Source organism: Gopherus evgoodei, chromosome 5, assembly GCF_007399415.2.
Source record: "Gopherus evgoodei ecotype Sinaloan lineage chromosome 5, rGopEvg1_v1.p, whole genome shotgun sequence".
In the NCBI taxonomy this organism is placed as follows: domain Eukaryota; kingdom Metazoa; phylum Chordata; order Testudines; family Testudinidae; genus Gopherus; species Gopherus evgoodei.
Genome location: NC_044326.1, coordinates 112,410,435 through 112,428,789, shown reverse-complemented (window position 1 = coordinate 112,428,789; position 18,355 = coordinate 112,410,435). Strand labels below are relative to the sequence as shown.

The 18,355-nt window shown below is 39.2% G+C and overlaps 1 protein-coding gene across 2 annotated transcripts in view; it reads left to right on the top strand.

Annotated features, from left to right (window-relative positions):
* TBCK (TBC1 domain containing kinase) overlaps nt 1-18,355 on the top strand; it is a 185,875-nt gene that overhangs the window by 101,727 nt on the left and 65,793 nt on the right. For both annotated transcript variants that reach the window (XM_030564512.1, XM_030564511.1), the window contains one exon: nt 3,269-3,430. In XM_030564512.1, the coding sequence (XP_030420372.1) occupies nt 3,269-3,430 (162 nt within the window). The remainder of the gene's footprint in view (nt 1-3,268; nt 3,431-18,355) is intronic.

The window sequence follows — 18,355 nt, the reverse complement described above, 5'->3', positions numbered from 1 at the left end:
CCTGCCTCACACTACTAGGGCATATGGCCGCATGTACTTACGTGACGAAGTATGCCAGGCTCCGAATGAGGCCCTTCCAAACATGGCTTAATTCCGTATTCCGCCCGGGCAGGGACCACCTAGATGTATTGGTGACGGTCCCCCCCGACCCTCTCCGCTCCCTCGACTGGTGGCTGACCCCAGCCCTACTATGCGTGGGGATGCCGTTCCATCCACAGCAACCGTCAATGACTCTAACAACTGATGCATTTCCGTACTCACGGACAACACAACGGCCATGTACTATATCAACAAACAGGGGGGAACCCGTTCGTCTCCCCTATGTCAGGAAGCCATTCGACTCTGGGACTTCTGCATAGCCCAGTCGATAGATCTGGTGGCATCCTTCCTCCCAGGGGTCAAGAACACACTGGCGGACAGACTCAGCCGATCCTTCCTATGCCACGAATGGTCGATCAGACCGGATGTCATCCATTCCATCTTCCAGAGGTGGGGATTTCCCCGTATAGACCTCTTCGCGACCAAGTCCAACAGGAAGTGCCAGGAGTTTTGCTCCTTTCAGGGTCTCTCTCCCGGGTCGATCACGGACGCATTCCTCCTGCCATGGACCCACCACCTACTGTATGCCTTCCCTCCGTTCCCTCTGGTGCACAAAGTCTTGTTGCAACTACCCAGGGACAAAGCGCATCTAATCCTGATCGCACCTGCGTGGCCCAGACAGCACTGGTTCACCGCCTTGCTGGACCTGTCTGTGGACCCTCCAATCCCCCTTCCTCTCCACCCAGACCTGATTACGCAGGATCACGGCAGGCTCTGTCACCCGGACCTACGAGCCCTGCACCTCACGGCGTGGCTCCTGCATGGCTGAACGCGGCGGAGCTCAGCTGCTCCGCTCTGGTCCAGCATATCCTCCTTAACAGCAGGAAACCTTCCACTCGCTCAACGTACAGGGCCAAGTGGAAGCGCTTCTCTTGCTGGTGTGCTACTCAGGGGGTGAACCCTACGCAGGCCCCGATTCCCACGGTCCTAGACTACCTCTGGTACCTTAAGCAGCAGGGCCTGGCGACATCCTCCTTAAAGGTGCACTTAGCGGCCATATCCGCCTTTCGACCAGGAGAGGGTGGCCGCTCCGTATTCTCCCACCCCTTAGTCGCCAGGTTTGTTAAAGGCCTGGAGCATCTCTACTTCCCCGCACGCCGCCCTGCTCCTACCTGGGACCTTAACTTGGTCCTGAACAGGCTCACGTTCCCGCCATTTGAGCCACGGGCGACTTGCTCGCTCACGTACCTGTCATGGAAGACGGCCTTCTTGGTGGCCATTACATCGGCCAGACGGGTCTCCGAGCTGAGAGCTCTCACAGTGGACCCACCCTACACCGTCTTCCATAAGGACAAAGTACACCTGTGGCCCCACCCGGCGTTCCTCCCTAAGGTTGTGTCTGCCTTCCATACCAACCAGGACATCTTCTTCCCGAAGCCCCACTCTTCTCGGAGAGACCAGCAGCTACACTCCTTAGATGTACGCAGAGCGCTCGCTTTCTACATCGAGCGAACAAAGCCGTTCCGGAAGTCTCCTCAGCTGTTTGTGGCAGTCGCAGAATGAATGAGGGATCTACCAATCTCCTCTCAGAGGATTTCCTCCTGGGTGACTGCATGCATTCGCGCATGCTACGACCTAGCTCGTGTCCCCTCTGGCCACCTTACGGCACATTCCACGAGAGCTCAGACGTCGTCAGCAGCCTTCCTGGCGCACGTGCCTATCCAGGAGATATGCCGTGCAGCGACCTGGTCATCGGTCCACACATTCACCGCACACTATGCGCTAGTTCGACAATCAAAAGATGATGCAGCCTTTGGCGTAGCAGTTCTAAATACCGCCACATCTCACTCCGACCCCACCACCTAGGTAAGGCTTGGGAATCACCTAACTGGAATGGATATGAGCAATCACTCGAAGAAGAAAAGACGGTTACTCACCTTTGTAACTGTTGTTCTTCGAGATGTGTTGCTCATATCCATTCCAAACCCACCCTCCTTCCCCACTGTCGGAGTAGCCGGCAAGAAGGAACTGAAGGGTGGCCGGGTCGGCTGGGATATATATTGGGCGCCATAGCGGCGCCACTCCAGGGGGCGCCCAGCCGACCCGTCTGGGTTGCTAGGGTAAAAGTTTCTCCAACGAACGTGCACGCGGCGTGCACACACCTAACTGGAATGGATATGAGCAACACATCTCGAAGAACAACAGTTACAAAGGTGAGTAACCGTCTTTTTTTTGAAGTGAGAAAATGATAGCAACGTTGTTGTGTTAAAGGCCAGCATATGCAAATACACCTTAATTGTATAAACCAGTACTTTACTATTACACAGATCTGTTACTACTCTACCATGATTTTATGTTGTTCATTGGACAAAAGGAGTATTGTACCTGGGTAAGGTTAAATGATGGAGATGATTTTGTATGGAGATAATGCATTCTTTCAATTGTAAAGTAGGAATAATCCAATATACTTCCTCCTCCCCCCCTCTCAGATATGTTTTCCAATTTCATATCAGATGGTATTGGAGTTATTTAAAAAAAATAATTGATCAGTTTTCCTATTAGGAAATGAATGTGAGTTTTATATACTGATGAAATCTCAAAGAGTTAAAGATTGCCTGTGAAATAAAGCCGTGTTGTCTATTGACTACTTTTGGTCCATTCAGTTAAACCTTTTGTGAGCATAGCAATTCTACCCATTTTTCCTCTAATCACAAATAGTTAATAATAAAATTATTTAAGCATATTGGATAGGATAAAGGTATCCAGAGTATTTTATGCACAGATTGTCATTAGTCCTTTTTTCCTGAAAGAAAGGGTTCAGAATGTCTTCAAAGGAGAAAAATTGCTTCTGAAAGCTCAGTCAGCTAAGAAGTATTGCATACATTTGTTTTTCACTTCTCCCTTCTCCAGTAGTATACTCATGCATAATTACAGTTGGTTCCAAAAGAGAGAGAAATATCACTAAAGTGTGTACTTAGGACCAGAAAAGAAAATAATCCACAGAAGTAGATATTTAATATTGAAATGAAGTGTTGATTGCCATAGAGAGTAATAAATCTACATATGAAAACAAATCTGTAGCTAAACAAGTTTAGTCTTGTTTGTTCCCAAATTAAAAAGCAGTAACCTTGAGGCAACATTAAAACATATAGAAAGTTAGCCATGTATATTTTTAAACCTGAACATTGTTTGTTATAATCAATATTTTGTTGCCTGTGCCATCTTGCAGACGTCTTTCCACTGCACAAGATTTTTCATCTGTGGGATACATTACTGCTTGGCAATTCTTCCTTCCCATTCTGTATTGGAGTGGCTATTCTGCAGCAACTGCGGGACCGGCTTCTGGCTAATGGATTCAATGAATGCATTTTGCTCTTTTCAGATTTACCAGGTATATAAATGTCAATTTTTTTTCTTTTCTGGTGTCATATTTTTAAGCATTCTGTTGAATGTATGTATGTTTATGTCAAATCTTTTATAGGTTTGGAAAATTAGGATTTTGTGAACCTATGATAGAGTATTTGGGGCCTGGACCACAGCCCACTGAAGTCAAGAAAGTCTCCATTGTCTTCAGTGGTGCTTGGATAAGGTCTATATCAGGGTTCCAGTAAAGCATGGAGAACTCAGTCAAGTTTAGAATAATTTAAAATAATTAATGAATTGAAAAATTTAAATCACTGGTTGACATATCACAAACAGGAAGTGGTACAATTAGTCAAATTTATTCTTAATGAATTACTCATTCAGCTTTGCTCCATATGGTATTACTGTGGTTATTTCATTATATGATGTTAGCTCTATCCTTCCCTCCTTCAGGAGTACATTTCTTGCTACAGAAGCAGTCACTAGAGCAGAAATACAAAAAGTAATTTAAAAGCCAATAAAGAAGCACTGTTTAAAGCAGTCTGCACTTGAAATTCAAAACTTATAAGAGACTGTTTACATAGAAGTGCAGGCTACTCCAGGTTCCTTTAGCCACTGGTCAGCAGCTCTACCCTCTTATTCAATGGATACTGTGACTTAGCTCAGTAAAAACAACTTGTGCCTCCTGAAAATATAACAGTCCAGCTTGAGGCTTCAACCTTACTTCTGAGCAAAAACTTTATTATTAACTATTAATTAACTATTAATTTTGTCATGAATACCCCAGTCCTATAAACACACACATGCTTAAAACTTTACTACTGTGAGTAAATGAAATCAGCGGGACTATTCACAGTAATAAGGTTAAGTAAATTCATAAGTATTTACAGGATCAGGGCTTTAAGATACTAAACTTCTCAAAACAGGGAACTGCAGGTTAAATAAAAATTGTTTTTTTTAAAGAAGAACAAAATCAGATTTTATGTAAACCTTAATTTAATTTGATATCCTGTTCCATATTGTATTTTAATTTCCTTCTGCATTCTTGGTCAATTCAAATGCCTTTCTTAAAGTTTAAGAATATCCTTTGAAGTTCTGGAAGGTGTGGACCAGTTCAAAGGATCTCCTTTTCCCATTCTGTAGCTGTTTGGCTAAATGCTTTGGCTAGAGCTCAATTCAAAAATATTTTAATTACTTTCTTGCCCAGGTCATTTCTCCTGATTTATTTCCCTGAGTGTATCTTAAGTATATATTTCAATTAATCTTAAACCAAATAAATTGTTTTTATGTTCTTATAGGTGTACTGTAATTCTAATAGCATTGTGTATGAATAAGAAGTTATTAGTTTTCATAGTACTTTAGACTTGAAGTATGCTTATGACTCTTTTTATGATAACCATTTTCAAATTATGTAGTATTGTCAGGATTTGTGAAGATTTAAAGTACTATATACTGGAATATTGTCTAATCTTATGGTTTATGACCCTGACATTATTTAGGATTATTGTGATTTATTTTGTGTGGTGCAAGATTTCCAGAAACCATAAATATGTTATGTTCAAAGCACTTTTAAAACTTTACTAATTTTATAATAAAATATACTGGAAAAAAAAGAGAGAGACTATATGAAACCTGTGAACCTGTTTTTGAAGATTGAAAATACATATTTAGAACCATAATATGTGAAGAGCTCTATTAATAATAACTGTTGCTGAAAACCCTTGGTGTTTCAAAGGTGCCTGTAAGAGTGCATTGGATAGAATATGTGACCCTTTGTTATTAATATACAGATTTTGAGAACTCGGTGAGCTTTTATTTAAATTATAAACAAGAAAATGTTAAAACACTACAATCTTACAACTTTGAGGAGCAATAAAATAGACTTAGACTGGAAAGCAAGTCATTTTCATTGGCAGCCTGATAAGCCATTCAGGAATCTTAGGCTGCCGAGTAACAACTGATTTTAGATTCAAATTATTGCAGATGTGTTAAACAGTGTAATTTTTTTCTCCTCAGAGTGACCCAGTTTTAGGTGAAAGTTGTTTTATGAATAAGTCTTAGAAAAATTTCAGCCGTGGCAAAAAGGTTATTTCAATCAAAATAATGAATACCCTGCTTGGGGCATACAGGTGACTAAGAGCACAATGAGGCTAGTTCTTAAAACCAAAAATAAGAATTATGTGGGAAAGTCAGACATATAACTATAATCATTACATGTTAAGAGAAGATACTGATTATTTAAGTTTTTAGCTACACTAATGGTGTATTTTATTTCCAAATAATGCTGATATTGTCTCTCTTTATGATTATCTTGTTTTTTTTTTTCAGAAGCCAATTTGGGTTGTGTTTTGAATTCAGTTCAGAACTCTAAGCTATACTGTGTTATTACCTACAATATTTTTTATGGTACAAAAACCCCCAACTAATTCAACCTGCGTTTGTTATCACCTATTCCTCCTTTTAAAATGCTTCTCAGAGGTTCCCTGACATGTTACCATGCTACTGCAATTTAGTTCCTCCAGTAACATCAGAAAAATTAATAATAAAACTCTGTTAACAAGTAGCTTGGTATAATGTGATATACTGCATTTAGCAAGGCTATGTCATTATTAAGATTTATTAACATACCCATATTGGCAGTCAGTGAACTATGACTAGGCTCCTGGGCGTTCGTGGCAGCTTGAGGCAAAATTAAATATGGGCAGACATGAATGAAGTTGAAGTTGTATTCTATATCTAAATTATAGAATCATAGGGTTAGAAGGGACCTCAAGGGCCATCTAGTCTAACCCCCGCAGAAGCCACCTTCCCCAGGCCAGTGAGTAATAATGCAATTTCCATAGCTGTTTGGGAAAGTTAACAATGCCAGTAAAAGGAGGGGCATATGTAATGCCGTCCTCTGTGTGAGACGGGATCCCTGGGTTGCAACCTGGAGCTGGGGTTCCACTGTGCCCTCTTAACTCTCCAACCTGTCTCTCACCATGCTTTGCTAGTGACAAGCATCAAACCCCTCCAGGTGCTGTTATCACTCAGTACAACAGCATGTGGAGCCCCACACCCTGCTAAATTGCCTGAATGCTCCCTGAACCACTCATTAATCATGCAGTAAAAGGCACCAGCAAATCATAGAATCATGGAATATCAGGGTTAGAAGGGATCTCAGGAGATCATCTAGTCCAACCCCCTGCTCAAACAGGACCAATCCCCAACTAAATCTCCCAAGCTCCCAACCTTGCACCCCAGAACTGTACCATCTTGCCCTGGTCAGAAGTCTGACCAGTGGATATTAATTTCAGCAGATCATGACCTTTCATATGATGTCTTACATGGCTTGTTTCGTATGAAATATCATACCTATGTATAAATGATGGATGTGGGCTTTACAGGGTGATACTTTGAGGTACAGCGCGTCACTATATGGTACTTGAAAATTATCTGAAAACTTTTTACAAAGACAATGACTTTCTTGATGTATTGGCTGTGTATTGTTTCCTGTGATGGACGGTGCTTGGTATTTTTTTGGGAGATCCATTTATAACTGAATTTAGGGGACAGAATATTCATCCAAAGTTATCTAATCATTTTATGCAATTTAGATCATATGGCTTCAAAGTTAAGTTAACCTTTCTGAGCAGAGAGAGAAACAGGCTAATTAAAAATACTTTAATTTTGGAAACATACCACCAGTAAATCACATTTTAGGGTTTGAGTTTTTTATTTGGTAATCCATCTTTGTAAATGCATGAAGTGTTTGTTTCTAACAGTCATTTGAAATTGACTGTGAAGGGAGTGTTCCCCCGTAAAGGGTTTAATAAGTCTGGTTTCATCCTTCTGTATTTTATTCTAAAAATGAGTATTGCTCTTTTGCTTGTCTGTAAGCTTTCAGTTCTTACAGCTGTCAAGCAGTTTATATCACATTACTCAAATAGTACCTATAGTAAGCCATAAAGACGCCACAGCACTGAGAGAGCCTGTATTATGTAATATCACAGTTTGTTAAAGATTTGAATCCTGCGTCTGACAGCAATTATACTCTAAGCTAAACTATCTGAACACTGATCTTACTAATGGAACCCATAACATTACAATGTTTACCTCAAGACAAGAAAAAATTAAAATGTTGGAAATAGCCCCCACACAGATATTTGGCCTTATTGTAAGGGTAGGTGCTAGCCATATTCTTGATTAGGACAGAACATCTTTGTCATCAAAACACATTTCATTGGAACATCCATTTCCTCCCAGAATTCCTTGTCTTGTAACCAACAAGCAGCATCCCAAGCTCACTGTTATCCATCCCCTTTTCCAATTTGCCCCATGCCCTACAGGGGCCCCTGGCCCCACGAGTATGTCTCTCCACCCCCCCCCCCCCCCCGACTTAATCAGAACTTTTTATAGAGAACCGGTTGTTAAGATTTTGGCAGTTCATCACTGCAACTATCCAATGCCCAGCTCCCATTGAGTTTGTGGCAGATGGGTGCCCAACTTCCTTTTCTGCCTTTTGAAAATTTCCCCAATAACAATTAAGATTTTAATTGTGAAGTAATTAAAATGCAACACTCTAAGCAGCTAGTGTAGCTCTAATCAATAACAGTGAAGATTGTTTTATATTAATAAATGCCTGTATATTGTGCAGAAATCTGCATATGTGAGAAGTTTGAAGTTTATAGAGTATTTAATTTTAAAGTAGGGGTTGAAGAATCATGACAGTATTTTTACTTTTTTTAAAAGGGCTTATTTAAACTTTTTATACTACATTTTAAAAAAATCTTCAAAAAATTCCTCCTTTAGATTCAGGGGCAAAGGGAAGAGAAGATTAGAACAAGTCTTTTAATAATGGCGCTCTTGTCACACCTTAACTATGCAGTCACGACAGGCGTCTCTGAAATAATGTTTCCAAACTCAAGAAACTTGCCTCTTGTGCAAAACGTTTTGCCAGGTAATTGTCTCAGAGTTAGTGGCGCTATCCTGCTCTACCAAATGACTGTATTACCTATGAAGAAAAAAAACAGTTTTGGACTCTGTCAAATACATACACATGCAGTAGCCATGGTATAATACTATACTTTGGTAGTTTCATATAAAAAATTAGATTGAAAGACAACAGCCATAAGACCATAAGACAACAAAAAATGCTGCATTCTTTATTTTTCCATTTCAAGAAGAAGAAACAGTCCGGATTGATATTTTTGAAAACATCTTGGTCCCACATGTTCCCAGTACCTTTTTTGTGTTTGATGGCTTTGTTGAGATGCAAGTGGTGGGCATGTTTATAAAGCAATTTATGAAGATTCATCACTGATAAATAATGGTATTTGTGAAACAGAAACCATGCCTATCTGCCAATAATTTTTTTTTATGATTTGCTGGCAGAAATGGGGTGGGGAGCTGGCTTTGGTACAGGAGCAGAGCGATTTGTTAGTGCACACCTGCTCACCAAGGATGTTCTGTAGTGTCAAAGCCTGCAAGATTGATGTAAATTTACCTGAAGCTGCAACTCCTTTAATTATTCACATTTTCCACTTGTAGCTACATGATGTTCATGCAGCTCTATTTATAGCTTTCACTATGATGGGATTAAAAAGCAAAGGAAAAACACTAAAGAAACATCCATTCTTTTATTTTTATTTGTGCTTCTTTTACTGTGTAGTTATTACTGGCAGAAAAAAATCACATGTATACTCTTTTCTAAAAGACAGCTCTAGCTAAAAGGTGTATTCATTTTAAAGTAGGTTGCTAGACAGTAAACAAGGAAAAACTCATTACATAGCTAGAGCCTTTTTAAAAGCAGCTCTTGTTGAGCAGGTTACATCTCTCCTGTTTTGATACTAGCTCTGCATTTTCTTTATAGCAAAAGGAAGAATGTGTTAATGGAATTATCAGTGGTTCTCAACCGGGGATCTCTTGGTGGGCAATCAGCAGGTTTCAGGGGGTCTGCCAAAATAAACCAGAGAGCAGGGCCAGCATTAGACTCGCTGGGGCCAAGGCAATTGCTCTGCCACTTAGCTTCACAGGGCCTCCTATTGCATGGGGCCCTGGGCAATTGCTCTGCTTGCTGCCCCCTAATGCTGGCCCAGGCTTTTAAACTACTGAAAAACAGTTGTTATGGCACAGGTGGGCCATGGAATTTTTATAGCATGTTGGGAGAAAAAGGTGGGGCTCAGAAAGAAAAAGGTTGAAAACCCCTGGGATACGTGACATCAGTTTATTAGGGCTAAGGAACAAAACATACACAGCAAACAAAACATGGAAAGTGAAAGCTGTCAAACCTATCGGTAGCCCTGGGCATGGGTAGAGACAAGAAAATTTCTTATTACTTAGATTTCAGTTAATTTTGCTGAAAAGTAGGTGATTTTGACAACAAAAACATTTCAGAAAAGCCTTCCTTCCCCTTACTCCTCTCTCTCCATTTTCTGTTTCATTAAATTTTTAGGCACATTGATCCTGGTTCAGTTTCTTACTGGAGTGATTTTTTTAAAGTGTTTGCAATCTATTCTTATTCCATTGTAATCATGGGAGTTGTGCCAATAGAGCAGGTCCATAATGTGTTCATTATTTAAATCTTCATTACTCTGAATGTTTGTTGGTTTATTACATAAATATATGAAGTCATGTTTTTCTCCTGAATGACATTTTAGTACTATATTTCTATATTGAGAAGTGTGTCAGAATGATCTCACTGTGAAAGTAACATACAGCTACAGTGAATCCTGTCAGGAAGATGAAATTGACAGTGTCACCAGTTCTGTGTATTAGTACACAAATAGAACAGAAATTACTGACATGATTTTAACCTCAACAGCTGTCACGAAATGAGATTAAGTACTTGGGAAAGGTGCTGTGTATAACCTGAAAAAGCACATGCTTTGAGGTTTCTCTAAGAAACTAGGTTGAGTGTTTCCAGAAAGTACTGTATAGAAAGCACATTTAACTCACATTGTGTGAGATATGTCTTTTTTCCTTCTAAATATATGTTTGGGCTCAGGCAGCTGTAGTGTTAAGATGTTAATATTCCTTGTTGGAATTTATATATCTGTATTTCACTGCAAATTTTTGTGTGTGTCATGGATAAAGAGAGAGTGTCTGTTGTCACAAAAAAATAACAATAATATTAAAGTGGGAGCAGCACAGCAGTGTGAGAGGGAGCCTGTGACTCTAGGCTAAACAAAGGACTGAAAAACAAGGTCTTCTGCATTCTATTCTAAATTCTAACACCAACTCCCTCCTAAGTCACTTAAGTTTTCTGCTTTACTTTTCCAGTCTGTGAAACTGAAGTCTGCAGTCAAAGAAATGACCAAACTCTCTCCTCCCTAAAACCTCATGAGAAGACTATTCAGTTTCTCTCTCCCCACTGTATACCTTTCATATCTTGTTCTGCAGGTCCCCAAATCATTGATATGCTTGCTAGTAACCAGCCCCAACAGTATCCTTGCAGACATTGGTTTTCCTGGGATGGAGAAGTGTGAAAATCCCAGTAGCCATTATGGGCTTAGTCAACTTTGTTGAAATAAATTTGTGGAGGAACTGCTTGTAGGCAGATCATTAGTGAAAAGGTTCCAGGAGATATGATACCATTCCACCAAATGTTAAGGTGCCTACAGAGGTCCAGGTGGAACACTTACCCAACAGAGTTTGCTTCTTATGTTTCTGGGTCTGCTGTAATTTTTGTAAGATGGAAAGAATCAATTTTTGCTTATTTCATCACTGCTCAACCTTTTTTGCACAGTGCTATGCTAGTGATTGCAAGGGCCTTGGAACATCATTTGGTATTAATTTATATTCTGCTGTAGTGCTAGGCACAATAGAAGGAACTAAAGCAGAACAGCAGCCTTAACCTGTTCTGTCTGCAAGAAAAAAGGTCAGTTCTCTAACATGATGGGTTTTCTTGTACGTAACGCTATATCAGGCATAAGTAATAAATGGAATTAGAGAATTTTTGAGACTCTTATCCAAGTAACCTGGAGCCTTCTGTCAGCATCTGAGTCCTGTTCTAGATCTCTTTCACTCAATGAACAGCACTAATTCTGAGGTTTCCTTACGATTACAAGCTTATCTAAGATGGCCTTGATTAAATTGTAAAGTGATGTAAACAAAATATGTAGCAAGTCTCTGACTAAATATGATTACAGATGGACACTGTTCATTGCTTTTGTGGGTTTATGGTAGCCATTCATTCATTTTATTGTAAATTAAATATTGGAAGGGGTGGGGGTGTAGCTTGTCCAGGAAGGACAGGCAGGATAAAAAGGGAGGCAGTGTTGCATTATACATCAACAACATACACTTATTCTGAGGCCCAGAGGGTGAGAGGCAGACCAATGGAGTCTCTGGGTAAAGATAAAAGGGGTAAAAATGGGGGAGACATCAGGGTATGGGTCTACTATAGACAGCCAAATCAGGAAGAGAAGGTGGAGGAGGCATTTCTAGAACAAACAACAGAAATATCCAAAACACAGGACCTTGAAGTAATGGGGGATTTTAAATACCAAAACATATTTTGGAAAAATAATCTGGCAAAACAAAAAATTTCCAAAAAGTGCTTGGGAGTGTATTGGGGCAACTTTTTGTTTAAGAAAGTGGAAGAAGTAAACAGGGGAGCAGCTAATTTAGACTTGATTGTGAGCAACAGGGAAAAATTGGTTGTGACTCAGAAAGCAGAAGGCAATTTGGTTGAAAATGATCATGAAATAATAGGTTTCATAATTCTAAGAAAAAAGAGAGAGAGCAGTACATAAGAATGGTCTGACCCAGTACAGCCAAAGGTCCATCTAGGCCAGTATCCTGTCTACTGACAGTGGCCAATGCCAGGTGCCCCAAAGGGAGTGAAGCTAACAGGTAATGTTCAAGTGATCTCTCTCCTGCCATCCATCTCCACCCCCTGACAGACAGAGGCTAGGGACACCATTCCTTACCCATCCTGGCTAATAGCCATTTATGGACTTAAGCTCCACGAATTTATCCAGTTCTCTTCTAAACATTATTATAGTCCTAGCCTTCACAACCTCCTCAGGCAAGGAGTTCCACAAGTTGACTGTGCGCTGTGTGAAGAAGAACTTCCTTTTATTTGTTTAAAAATCTGCTGCCCAGTAATTTCATTTGGTGACCCCTAGTTCTTGTATTATGGGAACAAGTAAATAACTTTTCCTTATTTACTTTCTCCACATCACTCATGATTGTATATACCTTTATCATATCCCCATGGGAAGAAAACCTTAGGGAATAAGGAGTTCAGGAAAGTTGGCAGTTTCTCAAGGAGACAATAATAAAGGCACAACTACAAAATATCCTGATGCAAAGGAAAGAAAGGAACAGTAGTAAGAGGCCAATATGGCTCCTTCAGGGACTCTTTAATGACCTGACAATCAAAACGGAATCTGACAAGAAGTGGAAACATGAACAAATTGCGAAGGATCTGCACAAAAGAATTGCAGAAGCATGTAGAGAGAAAATCAGAAAGGCTAAGGCACAAAGTGAGTTACACCTAGCAAGGGACATAAAAGGCAATAAAAAGAGGCCCTTTTAAATACATCAGGCGCAAGAGAAAGATGAAGGTGAAGCCCTCTACTTAACAGAGAAGGAAGCTAATAAATGTAGACATCAAGAAAGTTGAGGTGTTTTAATGCGTATTTCACTTCAGGCTTCACTACAAAGGTTAATGTTGCTTAGATACTCAACATGATATTACCCATAAAGGAGAAGGATTGCAAGCCAAAAGAGGAGAAGAACAGGTTAAAAAATATTTAGATAAGTTAGATGTATTCAAGTCGGCAAGGCCTTTTGAAAGTCATCCTAGGGTATATAAGGAACTAGATGAAATAATCTCAGAACCATTAGCAATTATCTTTGAGAACTTGTGGAGAAGAGGTGAGGAGACTGGAAAAGGGCAAACATAGTACCTATCTTTAAAAAGGGGAACAAAGAGGACACTGGGAATTACAGACCGGTCAGCCTAACTTTTGAAACCTGGAGACACTGGAACAAATTGTTAAACGACCAATTTGTAAGCATCTGGAGGATAATAGGGTTGTAAGGAATAGCCAGCATGGATTAGTCAAGAACAAATTGTGTGAAACCAGCCTAATTACCTCCTTTGATAGTGTTCTTGGTGTAGTGGATAGGGAGGGACCAGTAGATGTGATATATTGTGATTTTTAGTAAGACTTTTGATTCAATCCCACTTGACTTTCTCATAAACTAACCAGGAAAATTTGGTTTAGATTAAATTACTATAAAATGGTTGAAAGACTGTGCTCCGAGTAGTTATCAATGTTTCATTATCAAACTGGGAAGGTGTATTTAGTGGGATCCTTCAGGGGGTCAGTCCTGGTTCCAATATTTCAGTTAATTCCAGTATTTTAATTAATGATTCGGATAATAGACTGGAGAGGGTGCTTATAAAATCTGCAGATGACACCAAGCTTGAAGGAGTTGCAAGCACTTTGGAGCATAGGATTAGAATTCAAAACAACCTTGACAAATTGGAGAATTGGTCTGAAATCAACAAAGAGATTCAGTGAAGACAAGTGCAGAGTACTTTACTTAAAAAGGAAATGAACAATTACAAAATGGTGAATAACTGGCCGGGCAATAATACGGCTGAAAAAGATCTGAGGGCTATAGTAGATCACAAATTGAATACGAGTCAACATTGTAATGCAGTTGCATAAAAGGCAAACCATTATTTTGAGGTATGTTAATAGGACACAGGAGGTAATTATCCTACCGTACTTAGCACTGGTCAGGCCTCAGCTGGAGTACTGTGTCCAATTCTGTGTGCCACACTTTAGGAAAGATGTGGACAAATTGGAGAGAGGAGAGCAACAAAATTGATAAAAGGTTAAGAAAACCTGTATGAGGAAAGGTTAAAAAATCTGGGCATGTTTAGTCTTGAGAAAAAAAAAATTAGGGGACACCAGAAAACGGTATTCAAATATAAAGATGAGGTAATCAAGTGTTTTCCAGGTGCACCAAAGGTAGAACGAAAAGCAATGGGCTTAATCTGCAACAAGGGAGATTTAGGTTAGATATTTGGAAAAACTTTCTAATTATAAGGGTAGTTGAGCTCTGGAATAGGCTTCTAAGGGAGGTTGTGGAATCCCCATCATTGGAGGTTTTTAAGAACAAGTTAGACGAACACCTGTCAAGGATGAGCTAAGTTTACTTGATGCTGCCACAGCACAGGAAGCTAGAGTTGGTAACTTCTAAAGGTCTCTTCCAGCCCTGCATTTCTTATTCTATGAACATGCCAGGTGGTGGTATTTAATTTCTCATTTTAAGAATTACACACAGGCGTTAAAATGTTTTGAAAGCATATCAAATAATTGTTGGCTCCATGGATCCCTCTGATTTGATATGCTATTCATTAAATGATCAAAAACCAACATTTAAATAGTATTTTGTATCGTGATGTTAGTACTCTTAGACATACTTTTTTCAGTTTAAGTAATTTATGTTGTATCCTTAATACAAATAGTTCAGGGAACTGCTGACACGATGGCAGTAATGAAGGAAAAGTTATAAAAATGTTAGCATGCAAAATTGAATTGAAATTAATAGTGTTTTGCACACTGTTCATATAGCCATATGTTATACTATATTCAATTAAATGTGTGCTGATTGCTTCTTTTTTGGTTTGTTTGTCCATTGTGCACACATGTATATAAGAACTTGCAGCTATATGTAATGTACCTAGTTGGAAAACATTTTGAGAATTCAAAATATGAAGGTGATTTCTACCTAATCTCAACATTTTCGTAGCTACTGCCTTCTAAAACCATTATATCTAACTAGTAAGATTATAGTAGTTTTAGTAAACAACTTCAGCAGTCAGTTAAGCTAGGAAGAAAAAGAATAAACATAAATTTATATGCTAGTAACCCACTCTAAAATAACATTGTGATAGATAAAGAATAAATGATCATCTGTTTCAGCTACTGTTGTGACAGATACTTTTTTAATGGTGTACTTTTTAGACTACTATTTTCATCTGTAACTTGATTCCTAATACCTGAGTTGCCATCTCTATTCTCAGTATAGCATCTGGCAGCAAAACAAATCAGAGGTTGAAGATTTCGGTGTGCTCATGGTGGCCCTGCATCCTAATTTTTTAGCTCAATTATTTTTCTGCCTCCGAGAGAGAAGTGGTTCTAAACGTCTTCACTTCTTTTAATTCAGCAATCGGGCTGAACAACGCACCAGAAAAAAAAGCCGTAAAATGCAGAACCTCAATGATTGGTTTGGCCTGCAAGGATTTGGACTGATCTAGGAAGACTTCCAACCAGCTGGATTCTCCTGAGCCCTCTTCCCAATTATGCACTAAGACTACTGTCCCTCCATGTAGGATCCATGCCACAGCTCAGGCGACCAATACCAGTGGTAATGCAGCCGCTACTTGTCTTTGGCTGGAGACCTGATGTCTGGCTGGCATGATCTTTGTGATAGGCATGATGAGCTTTGAAACCAAGCACACTTCCGACGTAGACCTCTATGCAGGGTAGAGTTGGGGGAAGTAGAATGTCCTGATGGCTAATAGCTGAAGTAAGCCTCGTCTAATATTTAGAATTTACAGATTTCCACACACAAGAACAGTCAGTCTGGATTTTTTTCTCCATTCCTTTCCAAGAAGGAGGGCACTTTCTGAGATGCACCTGTGGAGCCTGCAGACTCCCAAAAGTCAGAATATTTAAATATGAAGATATAGCCTATCCTTATTAACTCTTTTCTAACACCCACCAGTTAAATCCAAAGGCCCCCCCCCCCCCCCGGAGAAACTACTCCCAGTCCATCAGGCCGTCACTTCCCAAGGGTCTGTACCCAGAAACATCCAGATATAATTTTTTTTTGCCACAACTGGCCTTTGAACTGTGTTCATTTCTGTGCAATTTATAATATGCTGGGGGCACAATCCTATGGTTGATTCCTTTGTTGTTTCTGAGTTCAACTAATCATCTATTCCCATTTAAAAAAAAAAAAGCAATTCCTCTTCTCCTGATGTTGTTATAGACAGAAAGACTGATGGCTCCTTAAGGAAAAAGAATATTACCCTTCCCTCACAACAATCCAGAACTGAGCATTCTATATGCAGCTAAGAATTTGAGTATATCTTTAAGCTCAGATCCCATCCTCACCTACAGAGTGAGAGATTTAGAAAACAAACAAAAAAAGGAGTAAGTCTGGTGACAACTTTTATTTATGATGCATGAGAATTATGTCATCATGCCAGGCCATGAGAGATGAAGAGCAAATGATGATTAACAAAGCAGTGGAGACAGACAACTACACAATATGTTCCCAAATGCAGAAAGTAAACTTTAAAAAAGAGGACATTTGTTTTTCTCTGGCCTTTCAGTTACAGTCCTCAAGCATTATTAGCAATAATAATTAGTAAAGAAATATCAGAGAGAAATGTGATTTTGTTTTAAATTGATTGTGTCCCTTTCATCATGGTACCTTAGTATTTTTGTATGGCATATATAGGTAGCTTTTAATCTTTTATCTCTATGCTGTCATCTCTACAGAAAAGTCACAAGATCAAGCTGTCTGACCTGTTCAACTCCTTTGCTTGCAGCCTAGTGGTGTCCTTGGCCTCATAAGTGTTAGGTGTTTGTGGGTGTGCAGGGGAAATGGGGGCAGGACAGTAATAGAATTCTTGCGAGAGAGAGGTCAAACCACAATCTTAACCTTAGCTTTTCTCCAAAATAAGTAGATGCAATTGATCTTGTCCACATTACTTCTTAACATCTGTGTTCTCTTCCCAAAGGAAAAAGTTTCTGAGATTAAATTGTGCACAAAGACCTATTCAGTATAATTCTTCACTAAATAAATACCATTTATGTCAGGATTTGCTTCAGTAATCATTTATTCAGCACACTTTTTCTGTGAACAGTTAAAACCAGAAAACCTTCCAAATGCAGTTGGAACATGCCTGGGACCTTAAGTTGGTGCTTTGTGTTTTTTGACATCCACTCAAAATGCAGACAGTTGGGGATTTAGAAAGGTTGCTGTATTGTACTGAATCTCAGATATTCCATAAAGTCCATGTTGCATTACTGATATCAGTTATTTTTCACAAACTTTTAAGACTTCAGTTTGTGAACAGAGTATATGGCTTATTGAATAGAGTTACATTAATGACAGGGTTTTGAGTTAGAGCAGCAATGCATGTCATCCATGCCTTCCAGACTTTATCAACCTAGAGAGATTAATGATTGGCTTTGTTAGAAAATATAGCAACTAATTTGCCAGTGTTTACTTAAAAGATTTGTTTATCCAGCTCATTAAACCTTCAGGAAATAAATGTATTAACTAGGTATATTTAATGGTACACAGTAGCCTTTAGCAACTTTCCAGCCTAAAGAGGAGTGGCTAAGGGAGAAAGCTTGAGGTTATATTTTAATTTTTCTCCAAAAATATGATGATTAATGTTTTGATTTGTGAAAGAAAGTTCTTACATCCTTACATTCTTAAATCTGTTAGTCTTTAAGGTGCCACCAGACTGCTCGTTTTTTTCTTACTTCTTGATAGAGGCGAAAAGCCATCCGTTTTCTTTGACAGAATGCCCTAAATGTGCTCTGCTCTTTCTGTGATAATATTCATTAAAAACGTATTCATAAAAACTAGTCGTGTCCATATCACCCATTCGTCACACCAAAGCATCCTTCTCACTTCAGACTGATTATGTTGACAGGAAGGAGGCAGTAGTTATGCCTGGAGAGGAGAATTCAGTATATAAGGTTCAAAAGGGGAACAAAATAGTAAAATAAGGTTTGGGAAAATAAGTAAAATTTTTGTGGGCTTAGTATTTTTTTAATGTATAGCAAAAAGCCTTTTGTGTGTGTTAAATCATTTATATTTGGAAGTGGGAATGACATTTGTCATATAATGTTAGCAGCACACAAAAAGTTCTCTCTCTTTTAATGACCAAATTATTTTCATAAATGTAAAACTCTAGTAA